General features: G+C 47.4%; 1 protein-coding gene across 1 annotated transcript in view; it reads left to right on the top strand.

The window, feature by feature from the left end:
• The window catches only part of APBB3 (amyloid beta precursor protein binding family B member 3), a 180,583-nt gene that overhangs the window by 103,249 nt on the left and 60,989 nt on the right, over positions 1-16,345 (top strand). Inside the window, exons 8-9 of the mRNA XM_073568085.1 lie at positions 14,656-14,770; positions 16,076-16,163. Coding sequence (XP_073424186.1) covers positions 14,656-14,770; positions 16,076-16,163 — 203 coding nt within the window. The remainder of the gene's footprint in view (positions 1-14,655; positions 14,771-16,075; positions 16,164-16,345) is intronic.

Below are 16,345 nucleotides of genomic sequence, written 5' to 3'. Positions count from 1 at the left end.
CCCAGCACTCGCAGTGCATCATTGACACCTGGAACTTTGGCCCACATGTCTGATTATGCCTTGCAGATCCTAAAAAGGGACCCCCACATTGCCAAAATGATGAACGATAATGACTACTGGTTGGCCAGCATCCTGGATCCACACTATAAAGGCAAATTCCAAAACATCATGCCAAAGGAGAACCTAGAGCTAATATTGGCTAACAAACAAGCAACTCTGGTAAACCGTTTGTTTGAGGCGTTCCCAGCACACAGCGGCGGTGATGTTTTTCCAATGAGCCGTAGGGGGCAACATGGAAGAGGTGTTCGTGGTGCACACAGCCGAAGTGGCGTTGGACACAGGGGTTTCATGACCATGTTGTGGACTGATTTTTCAAGTACCGCTAACACGACTGGTAATACTGCATCGATCGAAAGTGACAGGAGACAGCAGTTGTCAACTATGGTAACAAACTACTTCTTGTCCCATATCGATGTTCTCCCTCACCAGTCATTCCCCTTTGACTATTGGGCCAGTAAACTTGACACCTGGCCTGAATTGGCACAATATGCCTTACAGGAGCTCGCTTGCCCTGCTGTTATCTGAACGAGTCTTCAGTGCTGCTGGATCAAACCTGACAGAAAAAAGGACCCGTCTGTCGACCCAAAATGTTGATGATTTAACCTTCATTAAAATGAACCATGCATGTGTTTCAAAGAATTTTGTCCCACCCTCCCCTGCTGACACGTAGGTTGCCAGAAAAATGGCTTGCTTTTGTCCTCCTCTTCCGCGGACTTCTCCAATTACTCCATTTGCAGCTGCTGAATGTCCAACATCAACATATGGCATTTTTTCCACCTCCCTAACTGGGCTGCCTCCCCCCACAGGGCCGGGGTCACCACCTGGCGCATGCACCCGTGCGAGTGCCGTTGCCCTGGACAGGTGGGTGGGCACACTCTTTGGCAACGGCACCGGCACAAGGTCCCTCATAGTAGAATCAAGTGTCTCTGACGGAGGGGGTGCACACCCGCCGTCAGACACACCGGCGTACTATGAGGGGCCCTGTGCCAGTACCGCCACCCACGAATGGGCCCCCCTGCTTGCTCAGGGCACCAGCACTTGCAATACTTACCTCTCCCTGCTCCACCACTGTGTAGTCTGGCCTGTTAAATACTTCACTGGGACTGCCAATACAACTTTGGTGAAATGATAGATGATGGTTAAGACGTAGCTATGCCCTGTCCTGCTGGGCTCTATCTTCAGATGATCAATGGCTTCCATTTGTTATGGATGTCGACTCACAATGAGATGCAGTGGTGGTTTATCATCAGCTTTCACGGTTTTCCGACTCACAGACGTGTGACATTCCTGCCCACATTTTTACATGTGTCCTCTCATGCCAATCCAATAGAATCGCCTACGGCCTGTGGCTTGTGTCTTTTGCACTCCAAAGTTACCTGACAGATCATGATAGGCAGTGAGGACAATGTCTACATCTGACCCTGTGATCACAATTTGATGGAGATGAGTAATGGTGATGGGTTCCATGGTACTTCGATACAGCAAACCTTTCTTCACAAGAACTGTTTTTGCTGTCTCCACAGACAAAGTAATTGAGGGTCAGCATCGCCTCTGAGAATTCTCCCGGGAGTTTTTACCGTGATTAGTAATTCTAAAATTTCTGCAATCAGTCGACTTTCCGTCTGTACTTGAAAAATACCCCAACAGTGTATACAGGTGTACGCTTTGAATACATAACCCTTTTTCTACTTTTTAGGTTCTTGTCTAATCCATACTGAGGCTGTGAGTGTCTTTGTCGGACTCCGGAAATATACACGCAGATTTTTAATGTTTAAACTATGCTATATATACCTGCTATCCAGTGATACTGTACCCTTTCTCAACTTTCTACAATCACGTCGAATCCATACTGGGCCTGAGACCGTCTGAGTCTGCCTCCTGATATATAGACATAGATTTTTAATATTTAAATTATGCTATATATACCTGTTATCCGGTGATACTGTACCCTTTCTCAACTTTGTACAATCACGTCAAATCCATACTGGGCCTGAGACCCTCTGAGTCTGCCTCCTGATATATAGACATAGGTTTTTCATGTGTAAACTATGCTACATATATACCTGTTATCGGGTGATACTGTACCCTTTCTCAACTTTCTACAATCTTGTCGAATCCATACTGGGCCTGAGAACGTCTGAGTCTGCCTCCTGATTAGAGATGAGTGGTGTTCGAGTCGACCTGTTCGCCAAGTTAAAATTCCAGCTATTTTGGGCGGTGTTCGAGCCGTTCGTCGAACTCAAACACTTTGCTTAAAATTCGGCAGTTCGAGGTTCCGTTCGATAACGGTTCGTTCACCAAAAGCATAACTTCATTTTCACATTAATAATGGTTTTCAATGTTAATAGACTGTTTCATGGCATAGTAGCGGTGTGTGGTAGCAAGCGGTGTAGTACACCTGTCAAGGTGCTACACCGTGTGTGTTTCTAATTATTTTTTACCGCATCTTGTCCAGAAAATCCTTTTGGGCCTTGTAGCACTGTCTGCTACTCAGCAGAGGAGCCCACCAGAGAACCAAGCTATGCCGCCTGTTTATGTAAGAACTGCGTGCTACTCAGCATTGGAGCCCAGCTGTTAAGCAAGCTACACCACCTGTGGTTTGGACACTTAATTTTTTCACATTCTTTCTGGAATGCCGGTTAGGCCAAATTCCGGAATTCCGGTTGACCTGCACTTACTGGGAAATCCTCGTTCGCGGGGAAGAATTGTAATCCCAGATCCCCATCATTAACGGGGTTCAGCGGGTTATCTGCACCTGTAAGCGACACACGTTGGACATTTCAGTGTAGCGTGCATGCAGCCCCGGACATGTAAGGGCATGACAGACCTGTTATTGATCGATCTCGCGTGCCAGAGCCTCATGTGTCCCTCTAGTAAGCTTGACGCGTACCACGGGGGCATGCTGGAGTCTCGTTCGTTAATGGAATTAAGCTGACAAATTGCTAGCACAACTAAAAACGGACATCCACCACCACCCACAGAATCAACAAAACTTGCACTCTATCAATCTTTTCTGTAGCTGGCATGGTTGAGGTTTCCCAGGTGGAGTCGAATTAAGCCGCAGGCTCCACTCCTGGTGGTGCCCTTCTGGACATTCCTTTAAGGTTCAGCTTTGCAACCATACTGCCCCGGAAACCAAACCACTTTGCCTTCATGGACGCTGTTCGGAGGTTCGTGGGAATAACGCCGCCCGATCAGCAGTTGGCCTAATTTATGGTGGGAAGTCCGACAGTATATGATCGTCTTCGATTTCAGATTTTTACTGTTTTTTGGTATTTTACATTTTTATTCCAGCCTTTCTTGACTTCATAAGGGCATGACATGCCTATATCTGTGTCTCCTCTTCCTCCTTTTACTCCTCCACCTCTTTTCTATATGTAGTTGACATTTTTCATATGTTATTTTTGTATTCTGAGCATTTTGTCTGCTTTGGGACACCTTTTAAGGTGTTTTGTAATTGTTTTCTATGTGTTTGTATGTGTTTGTGTTTGCCTGCCATTGTTTTCAATGGTGTTCGACGTTGTTCATCGAACGTTCGACAAACATTCTACGAACTTGCCTCGTGTTCGACGAACCAAAATGAACTGGAACATTAGCGGGGTGGCTCAACACTACTCCTGAATATATAGACGCACATTTTTAATGTTTAAACCAGGGGTGGGGAACGTCCGGCCCGTGGTCCGTATACGGCCCGCCATATCCTTTGATCCGGCCCGCAGCCGCTCCAGAGCCGCGATCGGGTACTACCTTGATGCAGGAGCCAGAGGAGCAGAGGAGGACTCTTGCTCTGCTTCCTAGCCCCGCCTGCTGGATACCGCGCACTGATACGTGCAGCCGCAGGCACTGACGGGGACTGAGCACACCCCGCCGGACCCCAGCGGCCCCGCGCACTGATACTAACCAGGACGAGTAACCGCGCGCCGCTACCCAGTGTGAGCTGCGCGTTCTGAGGCCTGCCTTCTTAGTCACCCCGGCCTGCCATCTTCATCATCCTGGTCACCGGTGCTGCTGTGCGTGCGGTGCGGACCACTCCAACACCAGGTCAGACATGTGCTGCCTATTGGGGACCTGTGCTGCCTATTGGGGACCTGTGCTGCCTAATGGAGACATGTGCTGCCTAATGGGGACATATGCTGCATATTGTGGACCTGTGCTGCCTATTGGGGACCTGTGCTGCCTATTGGGGACCTGTGCTGCCTAATGGGGACATGTACTGCCTAATAGGGACATGTGCTGCCTATTGTGGACCTGTGCTGCCTAATGGGGACATGTGCTGCCTAATGGGGACCTGTGCTGCCTAATGGGGACATGTGCTGCCTAATGGGGACATGTGCTGCCTAATGGGGACATGTGCTACATATTGTGGACCTGTGCTTCCTATTGGGGACCTGTTCTGCCTAATGGGGACATGTGCTGCCTAATGGGGACATATGCTGCATATTGTGGACCTGTGCTGCCTATTGGGGACCTGTGCTGCCTAATGGGGACATGTACTGCCTAATAGGGACATGTGCTGCCTATTGTGGACCTGTGCTGCCTATTGTGGACCTGTGCTGCCTAATGGGGACATGTGCTGCCTAATGGGGACCTGTGCTGCCTAATGGGGACATGTGCTGCCTAATGGGGACATGTGCTGCCTAATGGGGACATGTGCTACATATTGTGGACCTGTGCTTCCTATTGGGGACCTGTGCTGCCTAATGGGGACATGTGCTGCCTAATGGGGACATATGCTGCATATTGTGGACCTGTGCTGCCTATTGGGGACCTGTGCTGCCTAATGGGGACATGTACTGCCTAATAGGGACATGTGCTGCCTATTGTGGACCTGTGCTGCCTATTGTGGACCTGTGCTGCCTAATGGGGACATGTGCTGCCTAATGGGGACCTGTGCTGCCTAATGGGGACATGTGCTGCCTAATGGGGACATGTGCTACCTATTGGGGACCTCTGCTACCTAATGGGGAACATGTGCTGCCTAATGGAGACATGTACTGCATATTGTGGACCTGTGATGCCTATTGGGGACCTGTGCTGCCTAATGGGGACATGTGCTGCCTAATAGGGACATGTGCTGCCTATTGGGGACCTGTGCTTCCTATTGGGGACCTGTGCTGCCTAATGGGGACATGTGCTGCCTAATGGGGACCTGTGCTGCCTATTGGGGACCTGTGCGGCCTAATGGGGACATGTGCTGCCTATTGGGGACCTGTGCTACCTAATGGGGACATGTGCTGCCTAATGGGGACATGTGGTGCCTAATGGGGACATGTGCTGCCTAATGGGGACCTGTGCTGCATATTGGGGACCTGTGCTGCCTAATGGGGACGTGTGCTGCCTATTGGGGACGTGTGCTGCCTATTGGGGACATGTGCTGCCTATTGGGGACCTGTGCTGCCTATTGGGGACATGTGCTGCCTAATGGGGACATGTGCTGCCTAATGGCTTTCCCGAGCATGCTCGGGTGTCCTCCGTGTATTTGGCGTGCTCAGAGATTTAGTTTTCGTCGCCTCAGCTGCATGATTTATGGCTGCTGGACAGCCTGAATACATGTGAGGAATGCCTGTTTGTTAAGGAATCCCCACATGTATTCAGCCTATCCAGCAGCTGCAAATCATGCAAATGTGTCGACAGAAACTAAATCTCCGAGCATGCCAAAATACTCAGAGGACACCTGAGCATGCTTGGGAAAACCCGAGCAACGAGTATACTCGCTCATCATAATGAATAATTTTATGCGGCCCCCGAATGCTATTATAAAATTCCAAATGGCCCTCGGCAGAAAAAAGGTTCCCCACCCCTGGTTTAACCTATGCTATATATACCTGGTATCTGGTGATACTGTACCCTTTCTGCCAGGAAGTTCTCCTCCACCCACCACTCTAAGTGTATCATTGACACCTGGAACATTGTCCCACATGTGTGATTATTTCTTGCGGATCTTCTTGTTATATTGTGGTGTGATCCATCATGAGCGTGTGACAGTCTGTGGGTTACTCCTGCAATTTAGATGTACATTTAAAAATTACCCCAACACTGTATACAGCTCTACGCTTGTGATACATTACCCATTTACTGCTTTTTATATTCTGGTCTAATCCAAACTGACCAAGTGGGAGTTATTTTCTGACTGTGGAAATAAATACTGAGATTGACAACAATGACCCCTACACTGTGTACAGCTGTACTCTTCAGATCCATTACCGTTTTACAGCTTTTTATATTGTGTTGTAATCCATACTGAGTCTGAGAGCGTCTGTGTCTGCCTCCTGAAATATCTACGGAGATTTAGAATGTTTAAACTATACTATATATACCTGCTATCTGATGATACTGTACACTTTTTCTACTTTTTATATTCTTGTCTAATCCATACTGAGCCTGTGAGCGTCTCTGTGTGACTGATGGTATTTATAGGGAGATTGACAATCATCCTTTGACTGTATAGAGCTGTACGCTTCTGATACAGTACCATATATCTGATGCTATTTTGGGTTCATGTTCTGCAACATTTTGAAGTTTGGTGGAAGAGGCCACGGACGTGGGCGTGGGGGGGCCAGCTGGTGCTGATGGTGGTGGTGCATCTGCTGGTAGTGGCAAAAGCACAATAGCAGCTAAGACAGGAGGTGTTGAGCCTGCGTCATGGTCTGGCTCCGGAACACCTGGAAGGCTACCTTTTCCGTGAGTAGGTTAACTGCTTTTAAAGCCGGAGCATCAGGAACTGGTTTTGGCTTACATTGCCGAAACAGACTCCAGCAAATATGCCCTCCTCTTCTGAAGTTTAAAAAAATGCAAGCACTGAGTCGTCAAGTGCTGGCTCCTGGTCAGGAAGAACCCCTTTCCTTGTGTCCTTCACCCCCACCAAAATTGAATGATGCAGCAGGCCACACTTCACATTAGTCCATGTAGCTCTTTCTATCATACCATGCCTGGGTTATCAAGTCAAATCGTGAATTCCCCAGTCCAAGATGAATCTAACATGGAGTGTGGGTGGCCAGCCAGGGCAGTGGGGTTAATCGGTACTGGGCCGGTGTCTCAGAGGGATGTGTCATGTTGGTGGTGATGACTCGTTACATGGCCCTGGGCGTCCATGCAAAGGGGTGAATAACGTTTATAGGAGAATGATGCGTGACGCCACCTGTGGTTTCTGATCAGATTGAGCCGCGCTGTAGTGTCGCTTCTCTGGGACAGATTTTGTGGTGCAGCTAAGATGTAGAAGCCCTGCACAGGTAGGGCCGTAGTCGCAGGGCAGATGAAAGAGTTGATAGATGGTGTGCAGTGCAGGATGTAGCAGAGCCGTGCGCCAGGCGCAGGAGAAAGACAGTCGTGCAGTTCCTTTACCTGTACTTGGTAAGTGCCGTCCAGGACCCAGAGTACAGATGGAGAAGGAGTTGGTCAGCCTGGAAGCAAATTTGGAATTCTCTCTCTGCAGATAGGTAGTGTGGCCTCCGTTCTAGCGCTTATCTGAGGTATTCGCAGTACTGAGTTCAATGAAGTTCCCCCTGTTGACTCTCTTTTGGAACTTTCTCGTATGGCAGGCAGCCATAGCCTTTTCCTTCTGGCTCACACACGTCGCTGCAGGGGCAGCCGAGCCTTAGTTGGGAAAAGAGCATTTACAGCTGCTACTTCCTCCGGTTTCTGCTACAGGAACGTCAGTGTCCCTACAAACTCGGAGATCGGAATCCCGACCATGCGCTCCAGCTAGGAGTGAGCCTTAACTCTGCTCATCCTCCAGCTCTCCTTCTCACGTCCACACACTTCCCCTTCACAGACTGCCCTAACTTACCTCCTCCCGACCACAGAGAGCAGCTCCTCAGCAGTCAGGTTCAGAGGTCTCCCTGCTGGCCTGGAGTGGGAACTGTGTTGTGTGTTGGTTTAACTGCTAGAGAGATGCTTTGTTGCTCCCAAGCATGACATCACACTCCCTAGGAGGAAGGTAATGCCACTGTGGCGACCGTACTCCTGGGGGCGCCACAAGTGCACTGATGCCCAGCCACTGCTAGATGATTCTGCTGGTACATTGACCCAGACCACTACATTCCCCTCGCACTCTACACAGCCAGAATCTGACCCTGATGAAACTCAGGTTCCCCTTCCCGCATACTATACCACCTTACACGGTGACAAAGAGGAAGGTGCAGATGAAAGTGCAGGTTACTTGAGCAGGTGTGGGGGCATACTCATGGGCGATGGCACTGGCACGGGGCCCCTCATAGTATGCAAAAGAGTCTCTGCCGGTGGGAGGCCCCACCCGCCGTCAGACACACCGCCGTACTATGAGGGGCCCTGTGCCAGTGCCATCGCCAACGAGTGGGCACCCCCTGCTTGCTCAGGATCACAGCACTTGCAAAGTTGAAATACTTACCTCTCCCTGCTCCACCGCCGTGATGTCTTCCGCGTTCCCTGACAGTGACATTCTGGTCAGAGAGCGCGATGACATCATGTCTGTATGCCCTCTGCCTAAACAGTCCAAGTGCAGTGAGATGGAAGATGGGGACGACGAGGAGTCCAGACTAGTACAGGGATTCCCTAGCAAGGAGACTTATTTAATTGTTTTCAATGTTGGGACAGCTATTTTTGGGGAGCACTATAATCTGGAGAATGATATATGAGGCCCACCATACACTGGAGCATTCCAAAGGTGGACATCAGACACTGGAGCAGCATTTACAGGGCCCATTATGCACTGGAGCATTAGAAATGGGGCCAATTATATATGGAGCATTATTTGGGCCAATAACACAGTGGAGCTTCATCCATGGTGACCAACATACTGTACATTATACTGTAGCATTATGTGGAGCTCATCATATACTGTTTCAAACATTATATGGGACCAATGATTCTGTATGGAGAAATATATTGGCCTCATTACTCTGTATAGCGCACTATGCGGTTCCCATAATACTGTATGGAGTAATATACTGTCCGTTTCTGGAGCTATTGGAGAATTTAAAATGGATATCAGTCATGAGATGTAAGAAGTGAAGTATTTTTCATTGTACTATACTGCTATTTCTCTGCCGTATCAGAGGATCATGAATTGTGGCATGTGTTAAAAGAGCCCAGTGACACTCTTTGGCCCAGGGCCCACGAAAATCTGGAGCCAGCCCTACCCCCCCCCCCCCCCCCACAACTGTAGCCAAATAACCCCCAGCTTTCAATGCCTAACTATTATTATAAAGTAAACTAAGGTTGACAAGCTTAAGTAATAAGAATTGATGTTTTTGGCATTAAAAAGGGCACTGTAGGTGTGTTTCCTGTCCTCCACTCACTGCCGACCTTGGTTCCCCATTGACTTACATTAGGTTTCGTGTTTCATTCAGCCTTCGACTTTTCACAATAATCGGCCGATTTCGTTCGACCCGACTTTTGAGAAAGTCGGGTTTCATGAAACCCGACTCGACCCGAAAAAAGGCAAAGTCGCTCATCTCTAGGCGCACACACTGCGGCTCTATAGATGGCACATAGGACACACTGCAGATGAATATATGGCACATAGAGCACACACTGCGCCTGTGTACTGTATATGGCATAAAGGGCACACACTGCGCCTGTATATATGGCGCATAGGACACACTCCAGATGAATATATGGCACATAGAGCACACACTGCGCCTGTATAAATGGCGCATAGGACACACTGCAGATGAATATATGGCACATAGAGCACACACTGCGCCTGTATATATGGCACATAGAGCACACACTGCGCCTGTATATATGGCACATAGAGCACACACTGCGCCTGTATATATGGCACATAGAGCACACACTGTGCCTGTATATATGGCACATAGAGCACACACTGCGCCTGTATATATGGCACATAGAGCACACACTGCGCCTGTATATCTGCGCCTGTATATATGGCACATAGAGCACACACTGCGCCTGTATATATGGCACATAGGGCACACACTGCGCCTGTATATATGGCACATAGGGCACACACTGCGCCTGTATATATGGCACATAGAGCACACACTGCGCCTGTATATATGGCACATAGAGCACACACTGCGCCTGTATATATGGCACATAGAGCACACACTGCGCCTGTATATATGGCACATAGAGCACACACTGCGCCTGTATATATGGCACATAGAGCACACACTGCGCCTGTGTATATGGCACATAGGGCACACACTGCGCCTGTATATATGGCACATAGAGCACACACTGCGCCTGTATATATGGCACATAGAGCACACACTGCGCCTGTATATATGGCACATAGAGCACACACTGCGCCTGTGTATATGGCACATAGAGCACACACTGCGCCTGTATATATGGCACATAGAGCACACACTGCGCCTGTATATATGGCACATAGGGCACACACTGCGCCTGTATATATGGCACATAGGGCACACACTGCGCCTGTATATATGGCACATAGAGCACACACTGCGCCTGTATATATGGCACATAGAGCACACACTGCGCCTGTATATATGGCACATAGAGCACACACTGCGCCTGTATATATGGCACATAGAGCACACACTGCGCCTGTATATATGGCACATAGAGCACACACTGTGCCTGTATATATGGCACATAGAGCACACACTGCGCCTGTATATATGGCACATAGAGCACACACTGCGCCTGTATATCTGCGCCTGTATATATGGCACATAGAGCACACACTGCGCCTGTATATATGGCACATAGGGAACACACTGCGCCTGTATATATGGCACATAGGGCACACACTGCGCCTGTATATATGGCACATAGAGCACACACTGCGCCTGTATATATGGCACATAGAGCACACACTGCGCCTGTATATATGGCACATAGAGCACACACTGCGCCTGTATATATGGCACATAGAGCACACACTGCGCCTGTATATATGGCACATAGAGCACACACTGCGCCTGTGTATATGGCACATAGGGCACACACTGCGCCTGTATATATGGCACATAGAGCACACACTGCGCCTGTATATATGGCACATAGAGCACACACTGCGCCTGTATATATGGCACATAGAGCACACACTGCGCCTGTGTATATGGCACATAGAGCACACACTGCGCCTGTATATATGGCACATAGAGCACACACTGCGCCTGTATATATGGCACATAGGGCACACACTGCGCCTGTATATATGGCACATAGGGCACACACTGCGCCTGTATATATGGCACATAGAGCACACACTGCGCCTGTATATATGGCACATAGAGCACACACTGCGCCTGTATATATGGCACATAGAGCACACACTGCGCCTGTATATATGGCACATAGAGCACACACTGCGCCTGTATATATGGCACATAGGGCACACACTGCGCCTGTATATATGGCACATAGAGCACACACTGCGCCTGTATATATGGCACATAGAGCACACACTGCGCCTGTATATATGGCACATAGAGCACACACTGCGCCTGTATATATGGCACATAGAGCACACACTGCGCCTGTGTATATGGCACATAGGGCAAACACTTGGTACATACAGTAAGGGTGCTGTGTATGAAGACAGACACACATAAAGTTATGCTTCTTAGTCATGGCTCCGGGCTTCTGATGCTGCCAGCAGAAGATTCAAATGGAGTCCCCATGCGCTCAGTGGTGATTGGCTGATCTTTTTTTCTTGCGCCAACGTCATTCTTCTTCCGGTAAGGTCCTGCTTGTACTGCGCATTCACAGTACAAACTTTGAGGTGGGGGATAACTTACATTTTGGTACCTTTTTCTGTTTCTGCTTTCAATTTATGGACAGTTGGCAACCCAGCTCTCCATCTACTCAGATTGCTCTCCATGCCTCCCTTTTACTGACGCCTTCATATGCAACCTTCTGTTTCCTTCTGGTTTTCCCCATGGTTAGTAGCAGGAAGCTGAAATGATTGATAGTTCTACTTCCTGTTATCGTCTTATACAGGTCATAGAGATGAATGCAGGGAGATAGAACTGTGCAGTTGGACTGCTGTCACACTGAAGCTCTGCAAGCAAATGCAAACTCCACAAGATGGCAGCAGAGTGGAGGGAAGACTGAAATACTTTTCAGAGCAGACCAGCAGCACTGCAGCGATGCTACCACCAGGTGGCAGCAGAATAGTCAAAGAAGCTGGGTCAATACCTGAGAGTAGCACAGTGCAAAGGGAAATACCAAACACAGAGTCAGAGGAAAGCCAAAAAAGTCAGTACGGTCAGAAGCAGAAATACCAGAAGCAAGATACAGGAGCAGGTCAAAGCCAAAGCAGAGTCGGGTACCGGGGAATCCAAACACACCAGGACACACAGAGCCAGGACAGACAGGGAAGGAGAACACAGACTCAAGCAAAGTTAGCTAAGCACAGCAGGACAAACAAGGGGTTCTCCAGAGTCAGCTGCACAAGCCATAGGCAGGAAATTTAACTGACACTGCCTGCAGGAAGCAGCGCAGAGAAATAGCTGACCTGACACCAGAACGAGGCAGAGAAAAGTTAACCCCTGAATGACCAGATTGGGAAAAGGAGAGACAGGAAAAACCCGGTCTGGATCATGACAACTGCACATTTCTTTAATAGACTGGGCAGTGAGCTTAATCAGCAATCTGCTCAGTCATGCTTGAGAGCACAGTCTCAATGAATAGGACAGACTGTAAAAACTCCTTAACAAGTCTGTATAAAATTGGTACCTGAAAAAATAGTACCAGTGTCTTCAGTATTTTGGATCAGTGCATCATTTGTGTTTTCCGGTATGGAAAAAGAAATTAAAAAGTTTCTCCTATACTTTGCAGTCTTAAACACGTATAGCACATGAATGCCATCTGTACATGTTTCACATTGACCCATACACTAGTATTGACCCTTGTCATCCATGCTGCCGGAAAAAAATGTGTGCATAGCAGCATAAGTTATAATGGTGTATTAAAACCAGGTAGGCTAGAGTTAGATCCTAGCTTTACAGGTTCTGATTAGATCACCTGACTACTCCTGCATATAATCAGGTTAGCTGTTCTCCTTAGTCAGTCAGCTCAGGGAAGCTGATCAGACTGGATGTGTCTTGGAGCTTCAGAGGGAGACTGTACAGAATCCCTGTCTAAGGCTGAAGTCACACATAGCGACTCACCAGCGATCCTGACAGCGATAACAATGTGTCAGGATCGCTGGTGAATCGCTATGTGATCGCTGGTGAGCTGTCACACAGACAGCTTCACCAGCGATCAGCACAGCGACGTTAGTAACCAGCGCGCTGATGCAGGAAGCTGGTAACTAACGTACACATCGGGTATCCAAGGGACGCAATGTGTACATTAGTTACCAGCAGATCGCTGGTCTCCCGCCTGTCACACGCAGCGACCAGCAACCAAAAAAAAGTCCTGGCCTTTCCTGCAGCGATCAGCGATACCGGCAGGGGGGCCAGTCGCTGATCGCTGTCACACACAGCGATCTCGCTGGTGAGATCGCTGTGTGATGGGGCCTTAAGAAGAGTCTGCACAGTCCATGTGTATCAGTGGTTGTTCTGGACAATAGCGGTTTTGTTTGACCGAGCTCAGGCTAACTCAGCCATGTATGAGTAGCCAGGGTCTGTTCTGTTCTGTTTAGTTAGCGCATGGACAAGGCTTGGGATTTATGTTTATGAGTTTGTTTTGGTGCTGTGCAAACTGGAGAAAGCAATAAAAAATGCATATGTTTGGACCAAAACTGTATAAACGCTACCAAAGTCCTAATGCCTAACGTCTACCAGAGAGAGTGAAACCCTACAACATGCGGCATCCATGAAAAAATGGATGCCACATGGACAGCAAACACAGACTGGTGAAGGGGGCCTAAGATGCACTGTGCCTTGTCTTAGCATACATGAAAATATCCATTAATAAGTAATTTGATGCCCATTTCAATAAGGCTCTGATTTAAAGAAAAAAAAAGCAGAAGAGAAAGTTAAAGCGATTCTCCGGCCAGGCAAAATAATTTTGAAAACAATGTAGAATTATGTAAATTAAGAAATGAGGTCATACTCGCAATACCAACCCTGTCACTCTGGTTTTGATATTTTTGGGTCCTCCTTTTCTATAGTGTCATGAGTCATGACCTTTCACCCAACCTCATTAAGTTCTATCTAAATTTTTCACGTAGGTGTTCTATCTATGTTTTTCAAAGAAAGGACACAAACTCATCCTAGATTGAACATCAGTGAGCTCAGTGGCTCTACCTATGTAGATGATCTCAGTGACTGGCTGCAGCTCTAATGATCTGAGTCAGAGATGCTGCCAACTGTAGTCTGGTGGCTGGCATCCTGTGCGATCTAACGGGTTGCCCATAATTAAGGCTGGCCATGAGTTTGAATGCCAGGTGCAGAAATCCTGGCACTTGCAGCCTTAGCTGCTATCAGTGAGGTTATTAATGATTGTCTGAGGAATGTTCTGCCACGCTGAATGCACATGGACACACCATCAAAATCACCTGCTGGCAGCTCCTTTGCAACTGCCGACCAATGACATCCCAGATGTGCTCGATGGGAGTTCAGAGAAGGATGCTGCAGTCCATGGTAGCACGTTTAGGCCATGCAAGCTCCTCACGTGTACTTCTGCTTTTATAATATTCTTATTTATAATAATGTGTTGTTTTAGGGACTTTGCATTTGTGGCTAATGACAAAGATACCTGCATGCTGAAGTGCCACGTATTCCGTTGTGATGTCCCAGCCAAGGCCATTGCCAGCGCCCTCCATGACATGTGCTCCAAGGTAAACAGGAATTCTTTAATATTTGGTTCACCTTTTAGGAAGCATTAAAGTGGTTTTTCAGCAGATTACAGAATATAAACAGCACATATTATTAAATAGATCTCTTAGACCCAATGAGGCTGGTGAATGGCCCAATGAAGCTGGTGTACTTACTGTGACAATCCATGTGAAAATGGCTGCATAATCTTTTTTTAAAATGTTTCCTGTCTGACATTTCAATGAGTATTTTTTTAATCTAGTTCTAGTTGGACTCATAAAATGCTCATCTTAATATCAGAATTAGACAGCCATGCTCCACAGCACCCCACACTGTATGATGCCCCTACAGTCCCCACCACCAAGTATGATGCCCCCACAGTATCGCCTACATAGCATGATACTGCTACTGTATGGAGTCCTCGCCCCAGTGGTACCTACACAGGCATCCCACTTGCTATTCTTGCTCCTCTGTTACTGAGTTTGTCCCTGCTGCCGAGTCACATGACCTGAGAAGGTCATGTGACTTGTAGGTCTTTCAATCTCTACGCAGATGTCCTGGTGGAGTAGGGATCTGACAGCTCCCTCCTCCACAATTGTATTCAATTGTATCTGTGTCTTAACCCTATCCCCTTTCCATATTTCCTGTTGGTGCATATAGAAATTATATGATATGAAAATTCCTATAATATTAGCCTGTATTATTATTTACCTATGCTCATATATTAATATGGTTAAAGGATATTTATATCTCACACATTTATGTCATGTCTACTGGATATGACAAAAATGTCTGATAGATACAGAGTCCATCGCCAAAAATCCGATATGGGGCAACTTCTTTTATGATGTTGCGTAGAAATTACTTCACTGTTAAAAGGGTTGTCAACTACTAGGAAAACCCCTTCTTGATCTAGATGTTTAGTGACGATAAAAAAGCTTATATTCACCTCTCTTACCGGTACCGTTCCAGCCGTGTCGACACATGCGTTCCTGGGGCTCTCATGCAGTTGTTATGACACATGAGTCTGGCACCCATTGTTGGCGACACTATCTTAGCCCTTACTTCCTCTTGATGTTCAATTTGTCCAGAAGGTGGAGACGGTGATGCCAACAATGGGTTCCAGACTCGCGTGTCATAACAACTGCACGAGAGCCCCGGGAAAGCAAGTACTGACTTGGCTGGAACAGCGCCGGTACGGGAGGTAAGTATAAGCTTCTTTATTTTATCAGGGCCAAGTGTGGGGTATGAGGAGGGGTTGTCCTAGTAGTGGACAACTTCTTTAATTTAAACAATTTTGTATAAATCTTGTCATTTACGCCCTTCAGATCATGGCAGAAAGAGCAGTGGCCAATAATACCATCACCCGGTCTGTCACCTTAGAGACAATCTCACCAGAAGACTTACCAGTACAAGGTGTGTAAAAATCTGAAAAAAGGAGTAGAACATTTCAATGTACAAAAGAAGAAAAGTCCAAAAATGCATTATTCTACAAGGTGTGAATTTGGTACAAATAACACATGTGGTATGATACATATGACGCCACTTGGAAGACTTTTTTTTTTATAAAAAAATCTATTTAGTAAACAGTTAAAAAT

The sequence above is a fragment of the Dendrobates tinctorius genome, unplaced genomic scaffold (genome assembly GCF_039654945.1).
Source record: "Dendrobates tinctorius isolate UK_male_01 unplaced genomic scaffold, ASM3965494v1 ptg000020l, whole genome shotgun sequence".
Classification (NCBI taxonomy): domain Eukaryota; kingdom Metazoa; phylum Chordata; class Amphibia; order Anura; family Dendrobatidae; genus Dendrobates; species Dendrobates tinctorius.
Note: the sequence above shows the minus strand (reverse complement) of the source record. Positions and strands in the feature narration are given on the sequence as shown.